This window comes from Delphinus delphis, chromosome 4 (assembly GCF_949987515.2).
Source record: "Delphinus delphis chromosome 4, mDelDel1.2, whole genome shotgun sequence".
NCBI classification, from domain to species: domain Eukaryota; kingdom Metazoa; phylum Chordata; class Mammalia; order Artiodactyla; family Delphinidae; genus Delphinus; species Delphinus delphis.
Window position 1 is genome coordinate 66303789 of NC_082686.1, and position 18942 is coordinate 66322730.

Genomic DNA, 18942 nt, shown 5'->3' on the forward strand with positions numbered 1-18942 from the left:
AAATAAAAAGTTAAACTCATAGAAACAGAAAATAGAAAAGTGGTTGCCAGGGGTTGCAGGGGTGGGGGAAATAGGGAGAAATTGGTATAAAGGTACAAATTTTCATCTCTAAAATGAATAAGGTCTGAGGACCTAACGTATGATATGGTGACTGTAGTTGATAACACTCTATAGTATAACCGAAACATGCTAATAGAACTTAAATGTTCTCACCAAATAAATAATAAATAAACATGTGAGGTGATGGATGTGCTAATTAACTGGATGGGAGGAATCCTTTCACAATGTGTAAGAATATAGTAAATCATCACAATATACACTTTAAATATCTTACAACTTTTTTTGTCAATTATATCTCAATAAAGCTGGAAAAAAAAGTCCTTAAAAAAAAAGAAATATACATGTCAGACTTACTGAATCCGTAACTTTGGGGTCCAGTCCTTGGCATGCATAATTTGAACAATTCTCCAAATGATTTTGCTGTAACCTCTAGTTAAGAATTACTCATTTTATACAATGGAACTCTTTTGGTATCAGGAAGCCTAGACTATATTCATTGATTGCTACTAATTATCCCTGATATCTTTGAGTCTCAGTTTCTTTGCTTACAAAACGAAGAAGTTATATTCTGTATATCAAATGGCTCTGAAATAACAGAAAGCAAGATAGCTGAATAGTTAAAATAGATGTCATAAAATGCATATATCAATATGTTTAACAGAATGCTTCATACTTTTTACTTATTCACATTTTTTTTGGGTCCAAATCCTTTTGTCCAAGGAAAACTTTAAGTAAATAAGATATTCTACAGATAGCCACATTGACGTTAAGATAAGACAATTAGCAGACTGGCAACAAAGAGGATAGGACACAAAAATGACAACAGCAAAATCACAGCAGTTGGGGACCATTGTGGATAATAGAAAGTAATCTTGTATACTGTGATAAAAGGTATCACTATTTTGCTATAAGGCATAAATAACTGATAATATGTGAAAATGTTAAGTCATCAATAAAAAGGTTAAACTACATGAATTCTGTTTATGAAAGCAAGGAAATTTATAATATCAAGATTTCTAAGCAAAACCACTGAAACGAACAATACAAGGTATTATAAGGAGTCAGTTACCTGGTATCAAAAAGCTCAACTACTTTAGTGAAGCTTTGTTGATCCTGCCACCCTCCCTGGCTCCAAAACCAATCAGGGCCAGTTAGGTACTCTTCTTATTTGCTCCCATAACATCCTGCACAGTTCTATCATTTCACTAACCACACTGTCTTATTTATCTGCTGATATCTCTTCTATTAGACTGAGCTTAAGAGCATGGACCATATTATTCATCTTGGTAGGCCTACAACATAGCATAATACCTGGCACATATTAGATGCTTTGATATGTTTAGTTAAATCAAGGAATAAATTCAGGATATATCATCCTCTAAGGTTTTATTATACTCAGTTTATTATTTTACTGAATTCCAGTGCTTCTCAGGTACAGTTCTAAGAACAAATTAAATCAGAACCAATAGGAAGGCTTATTTTAAAAAATACAGATTCTTGGACAACTCTTGAAGCTTCTGGGGTGAGGCTCAAGGATCTGTATTTTAAAGAAAGCTCTCTAGGAGATTCTCATACATAATTAAGCTGGGCAACAATTTAAGTACATCATTTTTTTTCTCTAAAGTTATTTCAAATGTCTAATGTTTACAGACTGTAAACAGACTGTAACTCCTTCCAGAATAGCCACTATGTAATACAACTTCCAGGTAGCATGCCCTCTTAGCCTTGCAATGTACCAAGTCTATTAGCCAGCTCCCTTTTGGCTACACACGCTCCCAAGCCAGACTCACCCACTCATCTGTACTCTTCACCACAAAATACCTTCCTTAATTAAATCTTTTCATGTTTCCTTCCAGAATTAGAAGAGAAGGTACCCTTCTTTCTTTCCAAACTGGTGAATTAAACTAAGTTTTACTTAATTCAAATGTAATGAGTCCTAAGAATTTTAACCGTGGCTTGTAGCTCGTAGCTATGACATAATATCTTTTATATGGGTGAGTGATCTCCAAGGGAAAGCCTGACATTTTAACAAGTATTGCTCTTGACACAATAAGTGGTCCGTCGGTGCTATACTAAGAGCCCAACATGATGGGGGGTAATGCCAAACTATAAGAAATGTGTTTTATATTTAAATCAGGTCATCAAGGAACGAATATTTAAAGTCATTACAGACTTTACAGCTATATAAAGAAGGATTTTTCTCAACAGGTAGCAAAAGTATGTGCTGATCATCAAATGGGAAAAGGAACTATACTGTAACTTTGGTACTTCTCATTTACTCACCTCTTAACTTTTTATTGGAAATCAAATCAAGACTAAGTATAAAAGGTTTTGTCTCATTTGAAGAGTTTATTCATTGTGTGTAATTTTTAAAAAGGAGAAACAAATTTAGTAAAGAAAATGATACATATCAGGAAAGAGCAGTGGATGTAGATATTCTCTAGTAAGTTTGGTTTAGTATGTGTGCCTGTAGAACTATTATTAAAGAGAGTCAGGAAGGTAGGAGGTCTTAGGAGAGAGTTGGGAGAAAAGACAGAAGGATAGAAAAAAGTCAACAATGAGAGTGTACCAGGGGAGTAGGAATTGAATTTGTCTCATTCATTGCTGTACTTCTAATTCTTTGCAGTGTCTGATACCCAGGAGGTATGCAATATATATAATGAATGAATAAATGAATGAATGAATAATATCATAAAGGTGTCTGCTAACTGCCTCTTCCTTACCAGTAATCTTGTTTTGCCTTCAGCCAAGTTCATTTCCTCTATTTAAAAAAAAAAACCCTTGGACTTCCCTGGTGGTGCAGTGGTTAAGAATCCGCCTGCCAGTGCAGGGACCTCGGGTTCGATCCCTGGTCTGGGAAGATCCCACCTGCCCCACATGCCACAGAGCAACTAAGTCCGTGTGCCACAACTACTGAGTCTGTACTCTACAGCCCACGAGCCACAACTACTGAGCCTGTGCACCACAACTACTGAAGCCTGCGCACCTAGAGCCTGTGCTCCACAACAACAGAAGCCACCACAACAAGAAGCACACACACTGCAATGAAGAGTAGCCCCCACTCACCACAACTAGATAAAACCCTCGCACGGCAATCCAACACAGACAAAAATAAATTAAATAAAATAATTTATAAAAATAAAAAAATAAATTAAAAAACCCTTCACTTTCTCCTTCTATTCTGTACCCATCTGCTCCTTTATTTAACCTCTAAACGACTGATTTAAACCCCTGTTTCTATTTCCTCTCTGCCTACTCACATCATTTGGTTTCTGCCACTAACATTCCATTGCGTTTTCAAAGGTCAGCACTACCTTCATCGTCACCAAATCCAATTTTTTTTCTCTTAGTCCTTATATCTCTGTATTATTTCATACTAAAAATCAATCCCTCCTTCATGAAATTCTCATCTCTTTTTTGCTCTTGCGGTATTTCATCATCTTGGCTATCCCTCCTATGTCTTTGATCAATATTTCTCTGACCCCCTTTTCAACATCAACTCTCTAAATATACCCCAAGGTTCTCCCTCAGCTCTTCTCTTTCTAAATTTTCCTTTCTGAAAACCTCATCAGCTCTCATGGTTCAGGATTATCCCTATACAGATAACTCCAATTCAGAATTCTCTCTTGAGCTTCAACACGTCTAATGCCTTCCAGACATTGGATAGCTCACAGATCCCTCCCTTCATCATGTCCAGAGCTAAATTTATCATTTCTTTCTCTTCCACCTGTAATATATATCCCTCTTCTTAAGGAATAGTACATTTGTCCGTTGCCCAGGCTGCCCATTCAATCATTAACACTCAGTATAATTTTCTGTTCTTCACAAGCGACTCACTTTCTTGCTTGAACACTTATATTCTATATCAGAGCTATCCCACAGAACTTTCTGTGATGATGGAAATGTCAAATATGGTAACCACCAGCAACATGTGACTACTGGGCACTCGAAATGTGGTTAGTTCAACCAAGCAACTAAATTTTTAATTTTAGTTCATTTAAATTAAATTTAAATCTCCATGAGTCTAGTCGTTACTGTATTTAACAGCATTAGAATACCTTTTTCTTAATACCATTCTGGAACAAAAGGCAGTACAGAGTAGTGATCAAAAGCACAGGTTTCTGAACCAGACTGTCTGGGTTTGAATTCCACCTCCATCACTTATTAGCATTGTGACCGTGAACAAGTCAGTTAATACTTCTGTGCCTCAACTACTTCATGTGTCAGATAGGGAAGCTAATAGTACCTACCTCAAAGGGTTGTGGGCATTAAGGCTTGTGGATTAGTATGCAAAATAGGTGCCTAGCCAAAGTAAGCACTAAAAAATGTTAGCCATCATTTATTATTACCATTATTTTAAAGATCATTTATATAAAGACCTTGTCCCACCTACCAGTTCCCACCTCATATTTTTAGTGGTAGGAAGACTGCCCTTAAAAAATTTTTTTTTCTCCCCAGTGCTTGTATATTGTTATGCTGCCCAAGAGGAATTCAATAGATACTGATTGTGTGCAATGTGTAAATTAGAGTTAAAAATCCCATTAAAGTGAACTAGAAATGACAAATCAATTTCCTTATTTATAATTTGTGAAAAGATTAAATTCTGTAAGTTTTGTTTTCATAATTAAACATAGCCATGCATTTATATTGGTCCCATTAGACTTGGGGCAACAAAATTAGAACACAGCAATGAATGAAGAATACCACAAAATAAAACTTTTCTCTCTCTTCCCTTCAGTTCAGTTACACCTCTTCACTGCATACTAAATCCAAAATGTTAATAATTACCGAGTACATACTTTAAGCTTATTAGCTTCACCCAGTACTTGAAATTAAACCATTACATTATCATCTTTACCATCTCTATTTTTAGTTGGCTGTTAACAGATGTGAAATGAGCTAAATGGGGCAACTGTTTTTAAGAGTTCTGAAGAGTGTGTATTTATGGATCTATACTGATTCTGGAGATCCCCTTTCAGGTTTCAGTAACACAGAAGCTGTAATTGCAATATAAAAGCTGCTACAGCAGAAAGTGTTCTTTCAAGTTATTTAGGTAAAGCCTTTATCAGATTTAACCATCCTTGCTAGAGGGAAGAACTGTTCACTTTATTACAACAAGAGTCAATATAATTTACATGTCTATCAAAACTTACCTTAAGATTATCGTTTAAAAATGCCTTTTACTTATGTTGTCACTCAAGAAATGCATTTTTCTCAAAGAAGACAGATCAACCAGCCCAATTCAATGAAGAGTAATAAAAGCAAGATCACTTTCAGCCCCACATGCCCAACTCTTCCACGGTAATGCAATTCAGGCCAGTCTGGCTTTAAAGAAGTCAGTAACACACTCATTCCAGTAAAATCCATCACATTATTACATGACACTTGTCTTCGACTACTGTAGCCTTTATTCCAGTCTCCCTTTGGGCAGTTTTACATCCTCCCCACTGTTCCCTGGAACTATGGAGGGAGTTCAAAAGTCGACAGTCTTTCATAAGATAACTCAAGGGAACTTCAATTTCACTTTCTCCAAAAGCAGGGGTTTCCAAAGGAAATCGCTACTGTTACTTCTAAAACTTGGTCGGGGTTCTTGGGAACTAACTAAACTCATATTGATCTGCAATCTGGGACATACGTAGAAGAACTCCTTACAGATACACCCCGAGTCTCCACCTTCATATACAGGAGGCTGCTAAGACAAAGTTTCTTTTGGAAATTTTGCTACCAGCTACACTCAAGACCTGTTATCCTAAGTTCCCATATACTTTGGGTCCTTAATTGGTTTCTTATATTCTGATTCCCAAACTGCTTTCTGCTTCCTCTACCCATTATTCAATCCCAATTGTTTCCTTCTTCCAAATCTTTCCACTTCTCTCCTAGAAACTTACTCCATGATTATATAAAATTCCATTATATTCTTATCCTCAACCTCATTGTATTAACTGATGCCAGCCTCTACCCTGAAGATAAAACTTCTCCTGCTGCCCTCTCAGATGGATGCTGTTCACTCTTCCACATTCGAATTACCCTGGAGTTAAAAAATAGGAAATACCTTGCATGAGGCTTTGGACCATCTAGCTATACTCCCCTTCCCTTCCTCTTCCCTTACTGTTAATACCTTTTAACTCCCTGTCAGCATCGATTCATAGTCTTGCCTCTCTAAGTCCTGTCATTAACCACTTCCATATCCACTTGGAAAACTGATTCCACATCCTACCCAGTGTTCCTCAAAACACTGTTCACCTGCACCAGAATTGTCTCAGGTGCTTCTTAAAATGTAGATTCCTGGGCATGTATAACTCTGAATCAGAATATCTGGGGGCCTTTGTTATAAAGCAGAAACTAACACACCATTGTAAAGCAATTATACACCAATAAAGATGTTAAAAAAAAAAAGAATATCTGGGGGCAAGGTCCAAGAATCAAATTAAAAAACTAAGACATCAGGGCTTCCCTGGTGGCGCAGTGGTTGAGAGTCCGCCTGCCGATGCAGGGGACACAGGTTCGTGCCCCGGTCTGGGAGGATCCCACATGCCGCGGAGCGGCTGGGCCCGTGAGCCATGGCCGCTGAGCCTGTGTGTCCAGAGCCTGTGCATCCAGAGCCTGTGCTCCGCAATGGGAGAGGCCACAACAATGAGAGGCCCGCGTACCGCAAAACAAACAAACAAAAAAACAAAAAAAAACTAAGACATCAGACTGCTTATCAAAGCAAAATTTAACTATATCTTATTTACAAGAAATACACTGTAAATACAAGGGTACAGGAAACACAAAAGTTAAGAGATGGAAGTAAGATACACCACAAAACATTAACTAAAAATAAGTTGGTTTATACAATATAATACTATTAACTATAGTCACCATGTTGTACATTATATCCCCAGAACTTATTTACCTTATAACTGGAAGTTTGTACCTTTGACCATCTTCACCCATATTACCCCTCTCCCCCTTTCACCCCCACTTCTGGCAACCACGAATTTCTTCTCTGTTCCCATGAGTTTGGTTATTTCAGATTCCACATCTAAGTGTGCTAATACAGTAATTGTCTTTCTCTCTCTGACTTATTTCACTTAGCATAATGCCCTCAAGGTCCATCCATGTTGTTTCAAATGGCAGAATTTCCTTCTTTTTTATGGCTGAATAATATTCCACTGTATATATAACACAATTTCTTTATCCATTCATTCATTAGTGAACACAATCTTAAAAATTCTCATGACAAGAAAAGAATTGTAACTATGTGAGGTTATGCATGTTACCTAAACTTATTGTGGTAATCATTTCTCAGTATATACATATATCAAATCATTTTGTTGTACACCTTAAACTAATACAAAGTTATATGTCAATTATATCTCAATAAAACTGGGGAAAAAAGTGGGATTTAGCTGTTTTATTACCAGACAAAATAGACTTCAAAGTACAATGTATTACTGGATATACAGAGGATATATCATGATGATAAAATGTTAAACCCTTCTGGAAGTTTAAACAATCTTAAATTAGAACACACCTAATAAAACAACCTCAAAATATATAAACAAAAATGGGCAGAATTAAAATGAGAAATAGAAAAATCCACACTTATAGTTGGAGATTATAATACTCATTCCTTAGCAACTGATGAAACAAGCAACAAAGAAAATCAGTCGAGATAGAGAAGATTTGAACAAAAAGACTAACAAACTTGACCTAATTGATATATTTAGAACAATGCACTCAACAGTTACAAAATATGCATTCTTTTCAAGTGCACAGAAATATTTACCAAAATTGGCATTAAGCAAATCTCATCAAATTTCAAAGAATGAAATCATACAGCACATGTTCTATGCACAATGAAAGTAAGCTAGAAATCAATAATTAAAAGATAATAAACATTCTCAAAGTTTGGAAATTAAGTGGCACATTTCTAAACCACCCATGAGTCAAAGAAGAAATCATAATGGAAATTAGACAGTATTTTGAACTGAATGATAATGAACAAAATTTCAGAGAGGCAGCTAAAGCTGTGCCTAGATAGAAATTTAGAGCCTTAGAGCTTTCTAAAGGGAAGCCTGAAAAAAACCAGTGAAACAACTACCCAGTGCAAGAAGTTAGAAAAAAAAACAGCTAATTAAACCCAAAGAAAGTATAGACATAATAGAGAAAAAACCAGAAATTAATAAAATAGAAAACAGACATATAATAGATAAAATCAACAAAGCCCCAAACTGGTCCTAGATAGACCTCTAGCAAGACTGGCCAAGAAAATAAGAGAAAGGCCACAAATTACCCATATCAGAAATGAAAGAAGGAATACTACTGCAGATCCTACAGATATTGAAAGACAATAGAGGATATAAAAACAAATTTTTTGACAATTTACATGAAGCAAATTATTTCAAAAACGTAAGTTATCAAAATTGATATAGAAGAAATAGTCATTTTCATATTTTCTTTAATGTTATTTAAAAACTCCCACAAAGAAAACTTTAGGTCCAGAGGTTTTTAACTGTGAATTCTTCCAAATACCTAAGGAAGAAATAAAACCAATCTTACATAAACTCTTCCGGAGAATAGATACAGAGGTAAAACTTCCCAACTCATTTTACGAGGCTAGCATAATCCTGATACTAAAATCCCACAAGGAGATTATAAGAAAGGAAAATGATAGGCCAATATTCCTCATGAATTTAGATGCAAATATTTGAAAAAAAAAAGTATTAGTAAATTGAATCTAGTGATATATGAAAAGAATACATCAAGACCAAGTTGGATTTACTCCAAGAATGCAAAGTTGGTTTAACATTTAAAAATCAATCAAAATAATTTACCATAGTTACAAAATAAAGCAGGGAAATTATGATTATCATGCAAAAGCACCTGATAAAATCCAATACCAGTTCGTGGTTCAAACTCTCATCGAAATAGAAAGAGAACGTAACTTTAATCTGATAAAGTATATCTACAAAAAGTCCTATAGCAAAACCCATATTTAATGGTATTACATTAAAAATTTCCTGAGATTGGGAATGAGACATGGATGCCTGTTAGCACCACTTCTACTTAACACTGTACTGGGGATTTAGCCAATTCAATAAGAAAAGGGGAAAAAACTCCAAATAAGACAAAAGGTGAATTACACGCGCAGACTGGGCTCTGAGTAGATAAGAGGGGCAGGTGGGCGGGGCAGGAAAATGAATTTAAGTTCAATTTCAACTTCAAATTGTAAAGCACTAGACCTTAACTTCACACCTTTTAAGCTTCTCTCTCATCCTCCCTACAAACCTGTAGGCTAGATAAAGCAGGTATTATTTACCTCTAATTTGCAGATGACATACTAAGGCTCAGAGAAGTAAACTGATTAGTCTAAGTTTCTCTTTAAGAAGCAAAAGCAATATGCGACTGACTCAGGAAGTGGAAGTTCAACTCTAAGTTTCTTTTCAATATGTTAAGCTTTCTCACAGAAAGGGAGCTAGAAAAGTCCAAAGGGAAATTTTGTCCAGAGCTTATTATTGGGTCTCCCAAACTTAAATAAAGTTGCCACTGAATTCATTATCTAGTTTCTTTTTCTTCCATAGCTAAGAATTTGGGAACATAGTAGGCTGAAATGATATAGACAGGTCCCCTCCGACTTCAAACTCATAGAAATGCCATAAAAATATTTTTTAAAAATAAAAAGGACACACTTAAGAAAAAAAAAAAAAAGGAAATTCCCCAGATGCTAGAAATGAAGGAAAAACTTAAAGATTATGAAATGGGAGCTGACCCAGATTCAGATATAACTTTAGGGGTTGGTCCCCAAAGTTTTACTGCCCAGCCAAGAATAGGGGTCTGTTTTCCAGCTTTTAAGGCAAGAGTATATGTGGGTGAGTGACAAAGAACAGATTCCCTTCTTGAAATGTGGACCCTTGATGAGCAGCCCAGTCAGTGAAAGAGAGTAGGAAAAACTCTGTCCACTGGCTAAGGAAAGCAGGAAAAACTTTCTGTCAGGGACCTTGTAGAAGGTAGATGAAAGATCCACAAAAAATGGAAACCACAATCAGATGCTGGGGGGAATTTACATTATCAAGATTGCATGGAAATTCCAAGCTGAGTAATTACAAGGATCACTGAAATCGCTAGGGCTCTGGCAGCAACAGAAATGAAAGGCACTGTACTCTCACAACACAGCATACAAGACTTCAAAAGGGAAGAGAAGAAAAAAAATCCTGTTGAAGATGTGGTCATCTTCAAGAATTACAAACCATACAAGAGGTACATTTCCATGAGGTAGAGTCTGCATATATAGCAAGTAGGACATCTGTCACCCACCCAGAAAAAAAAATAGAACAAGCCAAAAGAAACCATAAAATATTATGTTGAATATGATTAAAATAAAAAGTAAAATATAATGAAAGATCAGAATATTTTGAAAAATTTTGACATTTGAAAAAGAACCGAAAGGAACATCTGGAAATTAGAAGTTACAGTTACTGAAATAAAAAACTGAGTGGATTTATTAAAAAACAGATTAGACATAGTTGAAGAGATTCTTAGTTAACTGGAAGGCAGATATGAGTACATCATCCAGAATGCACCACGGAGAAACAAACAATAGAAAACATGAAAGTGCAATTAAAAGATGTGGAGGACAAAAATCCAATAGAAGTTCAAAAGAAGAAGATAGAAGGAAAGAGGTAAGGCAAACAGATAATGGCTAAAAATTTTGAAAAATGAAGATATATACGAGGCGTACAACTTCTGAGTAGGATGACTAAAAACTAATCCACCCCTAGATGTAGGTTAGCAAAACTACAGAACATCAAAGATTATAAAAAAATTTTTTTTTTCTAAAGCAACTAGAGAGAAGAAATTACCTTAAAAAGGAATAACACTTAGGCTGACAGAGGATTTCTAATCAGTGGCAATATATATCGCAGACTGTGGAACAACAGGTTCAAGGAACTGAAGGAAAATAACTGTCAATCTAGCTAACTGCTATTCCCTCCTTATTTATTTCTTAACTCAATGGAGAGAGGTATGCTAGTACAAGAGAGGCCTGGACAGGAATAGCTGGAATTACCAAGACCAAAATATCTGGGAAGATAGCTAATTCAGTGGAAACTGCACTTGGGTTTCCTAAATGTGATGTGGAACAGATGACCTAGATATAAGGCTCCAGAAGCTTTTGCCTTTACACTATATTTCTAGCCAAAAGTTGGCTGTCTTAGTGGGAAAGCCTCGAGCAGAATGATTTATGGAGCATGTTAAGTGAACTCTAGATATACAGTATAGTAATTAAAAGTGAAGTCTCTGGAATCAGACTAATTAGGATCAAATCTTGACTCTGCTTCTTATGAACTGAATGAATTTGATCAAATTACTTTACTTCTCTATGCCTTAATTTTTGTAGCTATATCTTACAGTTTAAAAAAGACTAAGTGGGACTTCCCTGGTGGCGCAGTGGTTGAGAATCTGCCTGCCAATGCAGGGGACACGGGTTCGAGCCCTGGTCTGGGAAGATCCCACATACCGTGGAGCAACTAGCCCTGTGAGCCATAATTACTGAGCCTGCGCGTCTGGAGCCTGTGCACCGCAACAAGAGAGGCCGCGATAGTGAGAGGCCTGCGCACCGCGATGAGGAGTGGCCCCCACTTGCCGCAACTGGAGAAAGCCTCGCACAGAAATGAAGACCCAACACAGCCATAAATAAATAAATAAATATTTAAAAAAAAAAAAAAGACTAAGTAAGCAAAGACATGTAAAACATTGGGCATAGTATCTAGCACAAAGTAGGTGTTTAATAAAACCCAGCTATTATTATTACTTAGTCTTGACTACAGGGCTGTAATTGGATCATGAATTTGAAGGAGTTATCTTTAATATGGCACTGAAAAACTAAAATATAAGAAACACATACCCTGACATCTACTGAGCAGCCCACAGTCCATGACGGATTTCCCAGCACTTGATTTTGGCACAGGAGATGAACTAGGGAAGATTTCCCAACACCTGTAAAAGATACAAGAACTCTAGTCATTTAAAAGACATGCTGAAATATATTATGGCAAAAGTAAGACTGAGAATAAGCAGTAATAATGATATATAAAGCATGGTTGTTTAAAGGGTGTTCATACCATACCAATGATTTAATAAGCTTCATTGATAAAGAGAAGATGGTTAAGGACACTGGTTCTCTCAAATTTAGCATCAGAATCCTCTGGAGGGTTTGTTAAAACACAGAATGCTGGGTCCTGTCCCCAGAGTTTCCAATTTGACAGGTCTGTCATGGAACCCAAAGATTTTGCACTTCTAACATATTCCCAGGTGATGTTGATGCTACGGATCCAGGGAACTCACTTTGAGAACTACTGGTCCAGGGCAATTTCAAATAAACTAATCCCTTTCCTTTGGAAGGATTTCATCTATTCAGCCTATTTTAGAATTGTAGAATCTTAACATATCTTAGAGGTAATCTCCTCTATCCTGACCACCAATGCAGAGGCCCCTTCCACAGACCCTGTTAGATCGTCTTTCAGATTATGCTTGAACACTATCAGTGACAGGGATTCACCATTTCACAATTCCATATTTAGATATTCCAGTTCTCCCATACAGTGATTTTTAGAAAGCAGTCAACCACTTGGCCCAGACTTATCTTTTGGAAAAGGAGAACAACTCTTCTTCTTCTTCTACATCATGGCCCTTTAACTTCATAGACAGCACTTGTCTTTTCTTTTTATTGAAGTATAGTTGACATACAATATTATGTTAGTTTCAGGTGTTCAATCCTTAAATACATTACAAAATGATCGTCACAATAAGTCTGGTAACCATCTGTCCCCATGCAAAGCTATTACAGTACCACTGGTGATATTCCCTATGCTGTACAATACATTCCTGTGACTTATGTATAATTGGAAGTTTGTACCTCAATTCCCTGCACCTATTTCACCCCTCTCCCCACCTCTCCTTTCTAGCAACCACCAGTTTGTTCTCTGTATGAGTCTGTTTCATTTGGTTTGTTCATTTTTTTTTTAGATTCTACATATAAATGAGATCATACAGTATTTGTCTTTCTGACTTATTTCATTTAGCATAACACCTTCTAAATCCATTCATGTTGTCGCAAATGGCAAGATTTCATTCTTTCTATGGCTAATAGTCGACCTGTATGTGTATATATACACATATTTTCTTTATCCATTCATCTATTGTGGACACTGAGGTTGCTTTCATATCTTGGCTACTATAAATAATGCCGCAATGAACATAGGGGTGCATACATCTTTTCGAATTAGTCTTTTTGTTTTCTTCAGGTAAATACCCAGAAGTGGAACTGCTGGATCATACAGTAATTCTATTTTTAATTTTTTGAATAGCTTCCATATTGTTATCCACAGTGGCTGCACCAATTTACAATTCCACTGACAGTACATGAGGGTTCCCTTTTCTCCACATCTTCGATGACACTTGTTATTTGTTGTCTTTTTGATGAGTTATTCTGACAGGTGTGAGATGATATCTCATTGTGGTTTTGATGTGCATTTCCCTGATGATTAGGGATGCTGACCATCTTTTCATGTGTATGTCTTCTTTGGAAAAATGTCTATTAAGGTACTCTGCCTATTTTTTAATTGGATTGTTTTTTGATTTGAGTTGTATGAGTTCTTTATATATTCTGGAGAGCCCCTTATCAGATATGTTGCTTGCAAATATCTTCTCCCATTCAGTAGGACAGCACTTTCTTTTCTTATAGATCTCCTGGGTTTAGGATAATCTAATTACTAATGCTAGGGCTAGTATTCTGAGATCTGTAGGAAGAGGAAAGGGAATGAGCTATCCCTGTACATTTATGTGTAGAGTTACTCATTCAATTAACATAACTGGGATGCCATTATAACAAGCATTGTTGGTGAATCTTTATGCGTCACTAGTTATCAAAAATTTAGCCGACCTCTTTGTGCGCATTACTGTGCATGGATCTATCACTTTTTATTATAAAGTTTTATTTACAGTCTATCTAGAAAGTACAGAAAAAAAAGAAGAAAATAAATCACCCAAAGAGCACTACTGTCAATAATGTAGATTTAAATTCATAAGCAGAGTTTTTCTATAAGCAGGTTGTTATTGTGAATATATTACACAGTGTACTTAAAAACAATGAAACATAGCCTTTGCTTACACAGCTGGTTTTGTCTGAAATATCCTACACATCCTCTCCTTCCATTTTCCCTCTCATTGGCCTGGTGAATTAATCTTTCAAGACTCAGCATCATTCTAGATATAAAGTCTTCTCTTACTCCATACAGGTAGAACTAAGCACATCACCCACCATCCTCTGCATCTCCGCTGTACACTGTACATTTTTCTATAGAGCACTTAAAATACACTATTACACTTGCTTGTTTATAGAGTTTACTCACTCTGCTTGATTTTAAGTTCTTTGAGGCCTGGGACTGGGTTTTACTCATTTTTTATTTCCAGTACTCAGAGAGGGCCTTAATTAGTGCTTATTTAGTGGCTAAAAATTTCCATGTTATTACAGAATCTTCATAAATATTTTTAATGTCTCCATAGTAGTTCAGAGAGGAGACATAATGATTTATGTAACCATTTTCTCATTATTAGGTATTAGGGTGCTTTGAACTTTTCATTATGCTAAGAAAAGATTTCTGTTTACACTTTCGTTTAAAATTAAAATTATTTTATTAGTATACCTTCCCAGAAGTGAAATTAATATGTAAACCGAAATCAACATTGAAAGTTCTTGATATACATTGACAATGTTTATCTGGTTACTATGCCACCCGCCATACACATAAGCCTGCAGGTCTTGTTGCACCTCAACAGTATGTAGTTGCTTTTTCATCTTTGTTAGCTTATAAGAGAAAAAAAAGTGACATCTTGCTTTAGTCTGCATTTCTTTACCTTCTGGTAAAGATACACATTATGTTCATCTTTGCTAACCAGTTGTTTTTCCTCTCTTATGAATTATCTATTGATGTGCTCCGCCCATTTATCTACTAGGTTTTACTGTTGTCAATTTACATGACCTCTTCATATACTAGCTGCTCATGTAATTGAACCAAACATTTCCCCAGATTTCCCTTTCATTCCTTTTATTTTTTTACATACAGGCACGTAAGATTTTTGACTACTCAAAGTGAGCTTTGTATTTTATTTACTGCATTGCATCTGATATCTATGGCCTTTAGGGCATATTGTTGATTTTTGTGTTTACATGTAGGTTTGTTTATGTTGGAGGAATATAACTAGGCATTTAGTTATCAGCTTGATACAAGTCTTGAAATTCTAGTTAAGCTTAACTGTGTCAGAGTAAACAGCTCTATGTAATAATATTGTATAGCTCTCCATGAATTAACTGCATTGGGTGATAAGAGTTAGCTAACATGGGATGAACTTTAAACAGTAAGAACAACAGAAGTGCCAAGAATAGTGGTTAACTTTAAGAATTTTGGAAAATTCTGATTCAATGTTTTCATCATTAGAACTAACTTAGATCAAAAGAATGCACTTGATTTGCTGGGGAAAAAAAGTTCAATATAATCAAATAAATGCCAGCTCCAAACAGAGCTGGTAATGTATTAAGCTCATCCCTTACATATGAAGGAACAAAGAGAAAAGAGTGTGTGCATGTTAGAGAGACTTTCAGGATTCCTTACTAAATTATCAAATATCTCTATGGGATACAAACAAATTTCTAAATCCCTAGTCATTCCTTTATATATTTGCGAAATCCTCAAAATTTCACAGGGGAAATGAGCCTTTATTCAAGGTAAACTTTGAAGTTTAAATACAAAGGCAGATGAAATGTAAAAAGTATATTCTAACTTGTAAGACAGCAAATCATTGTTAAAAGGGAACTGATAAAAAGACAATAACTGACTTTGCACATATAGCCTAACAACAGTGAATGTGTGACAAGATCAATCACTTTCCTGGTGGGCATAGCTCTGTCTTCTGTTTTACAACTAAACTATAATAATAATTTTAAAAGGCTTACTAACTGCCTGATCACTTTTTCACATTTAATACAGCAGCCAATTCAATGCTGTTGTGTAATGCATTGATTCCACAGTTATATCCCCAGCACCTAATTCAGCATTTGCCATGTATTATAATAGGGAAATAATTTTTTTGGGAAAAAAATAAATCGATTAGTTTGAGCAAGATGTAACATGAAGCGATTGTTAGATGCAATAGAAAGGTAATTATAAATGAGAGAAAGCACCCACTTCACATATCATGAAGAACTGTGTTAGCTCTGGATTCTTCTAAATCCTACTTGGTGATACTCCTACGAAGCCCATTTAGACCACTGTTGCTTTCTTTATCTGTAAAACTGAGTGCTTTTATTAAATTAACTTCAGCACCACTTCATGCTAAAGTTGACATAAATTGGATTATGTTCATAGAATTTCATAATGCAACTTTCTGAAGGGAATATTAAATAATGCTCTCTGTAAAATACTTTGCAATGCAAATAATCTTCAGGCAATGTGAAAATGTTCTCAACCTCCTCCCCCCTCCAATTTTATTCAGTTTGGTAAGGCTAGTTTTCAAGCTCTTTGGGGTATGTCCTCTCCACCTCCAAGCATCTGACACAACGTCTTTGCTCAAGCAGACATCCAAAGGTCAACTCCAGAAAAGCACGTCTATGAAATGCAAGGTTAACATTTATTCCAAGTTCTTAAGACGCTTAGGAGTGGAGGGTATGAGAAACAGGATAGTGAAGGGGAGATAGAAACACAGACTTCAACTCCTGTTCTCAAGCGTCCAAGGTAAGAATTTTAACACTAGGATTAAACTGGGCTCAGCATTAAGTCCTAGCTGCTTCATAAAATGGCCCTTATCTTATTTTTTCTATTTCTTCCAGCCTAGCACATAACAGTTTTTCAATTAAGATTAAACAGAACAAAGAAAAAAGAAGCGCAGTTGAGACTAAAACAGGTCTACCACCTGATACTTCACGAAATAATATGGGTTAGTGTTCTAAGTACGTGGACTCCCGGCTCAAACTAGTTCTGTCATTTACATCTCTTTAAAAGAGATTTGTCATTTGTGAAATGGGATAATAGGACTGATCTCAGGATTAAATGAGTTAATATATGCAAAGCACTTGGAACAGTGTCATTCTTCTTAGTGCACATTTGGTTTCTTTAATTAACAAAATCTATTAAAGGCAAGGTCCGAACTTCTGTCTCAGCACGGCGCCCAGTACAACACTCAACCTCCGCAGATCTTTTAAAACAAAGGATCACTAGGCTTCGGTCGCCCTGGAAACCGACGTAGAAACCAGCGAAAACAGAGAAAGGCCCCGGCTCCGCGCCCCCCACCCCTGCGATGCCGCCGCTCCGTTAAATTGAGCAAAGTCCTCTGGGAAGTGTAGTCTTTAGGCCTTAAGAGGGAATTCAGCCACGGGCCGGAGTCAGTTAGTCGGTGTGTGTGTAAAGGGAGAGTGAAAGGGGAGGATTTTCGGATAACTCAAAAGTGTCGGGAGCCCCAGAGGCGGGTTAAGCGGCTCACCTGAGTCTCCCAACACCAGTACCTTCACCCGATCCAGGGACGCCATCTTGCCACTGCCTTCCTGAGGTTAACGCCTATTCCGGGATTATAGGCCAATCAGAGCTGGGATTGGAAGGCGGAGTCTTCAATGTCATTGGCCAATAGGAGCGTGACTGTCTTGATTGACGGCCTCACTGTGCTGATTGGCCCGCCTAGTTAAAAGTAGCGGGTGGTTGCTAAAGCTGGTCGCAGGAATAGGGCGTTCTCCTTGTCGCACAAGTGGCGTGGCTCGTTTAAACCAGTAGTTGAGGCGCTGAGGGAAGCTGTAGTGGGAGTGTTCGAGGATTCGCCTTGGTAAACCTTGTTCCCTGTTCCTTGTTCTCGGTTCCCTGGCCCGGCGCCGCCTTTCAGGGTGTCTTCTCCTTTTCGCTCCTTTCTCCATAGCTAGCCTCCTCCCCCTTAGCTGCTCTCTTGACTCGGTTCTCTCCTTGGTTTCCAAAGAACTATTGACCCGGAGCGGCCCATGTGCGACCTCGGGTAGGACGGGCTTGGCTGCGCCGAGTGTGGCCTCTGGACTCAGCTGGTAGAGTCCGAGCGGATCTAGGGTGTCGGGGTGTCACAGTGGGGAGGAGGTAAACATTACCGGGCTCGTGGAGGCCAGCTTGTCCGGAGGTTTCGCGGTGATATGCCACTGTATGTATGAAGGCGTGGAGAGTACCGTGAAATATGGTAGCCGAGAAAGCCAGTTGGTTGTGTAGAATCCAAGTTCTTCTGGAACTGGAATAGAAGTATACTGAAATAATCTGACAGGACTCCCCACATCCACTCCTTCCTTCTTTTACACGCTGCAGTCAGCATAATCCTTTACAATCACGAATTTGATGCTTTCACCTCCTTAAAACCATTTGAAGTTTAAGAAGAGGGTTTCCAATACCCTATCTTTTTCTACTCTGGAAGCTGCAGTGGAGGAAGTGAATTGGGGGGAAGCTGGCAGGGTGGGCATGTTTGAAGAAAAGGTGCTTTACGAGACCTATTGAAAGTTTTATGGAAGTACTAGACCAGCTGTGCTGCACGTTGGAAAGTCAGTGGTGAACAAGATTAATCTCCTGGTCTCCGAGGTAGACATGGAGAAAGTATAAGTCTATTCACTGCAGCGAAGAAGGGGAAAGAACTATGGGAACATGTGAAGGGGGGGGGATCATTCTGAGCCACTAAGGGAAGTCTGAGAAGGTGTCTCTGAGGAAATGTCATTTGAGATGTGAAGGATGATTAGGAGAAGGGACTTTGGGCTTAGCTGTGGGAGCAGAGAAAACAGCATGTGCAAAGGCCTGGAAGTAGGGAACGCGTGTGTGGCTCACAGAATTGAGAGGATGCCAGTGTGGCCGG

The 18942-nt window shown here is 37.3% G+C and overlaps 2 protein-coding genes across 4 annotated transcripts in view; one reads left to right on the top strand and one right to left on the bottom strand.

The window, feature by feature from the left end:
• RABL3 (RAB, member of RAS oncogene family like 3) overlaps positions 1–17679 on the bottom strand; it is a 38824-nt gene extending 21145 nt beyond the window's left edge. The window contains exons 1-2 of the mRNA XM_060010729.1: positions 17578–17679; positions 11948–12039 (exon numbers count right to left, since the gene is read on the bottom strand). Of these exons, the coding sequence (XP_059866712.1) occupies positions 11948–12039; positions 17578–17623 (138 nt within the window). The 5' untranslated portion in view covers positions 17624–17679. The remainder of the gene's footprint in view (positions 1–11947; positions 12040–17577) is intronic.
• An 83-nt stretch (positions 17680–17762) lies between these two features.
• The window catches only part of GTF2E1 (general transcription factor IIE subunit 1), a 48545-nt gene continuing 47365 nt past the window's right edge, over positions 17763–18942 (top strand). For all 3 annotated transcript variants that reach the window (XR_009519249.1, XM_060010726.1, XM_060010728.1), the window contains exon 1: positions 17763–17910. The gene's annotated coding sequence lies outside the window, so the exon portion shown is untranslated. The remainder of the gene's footprint in view (positions 17911–18942) is intronic.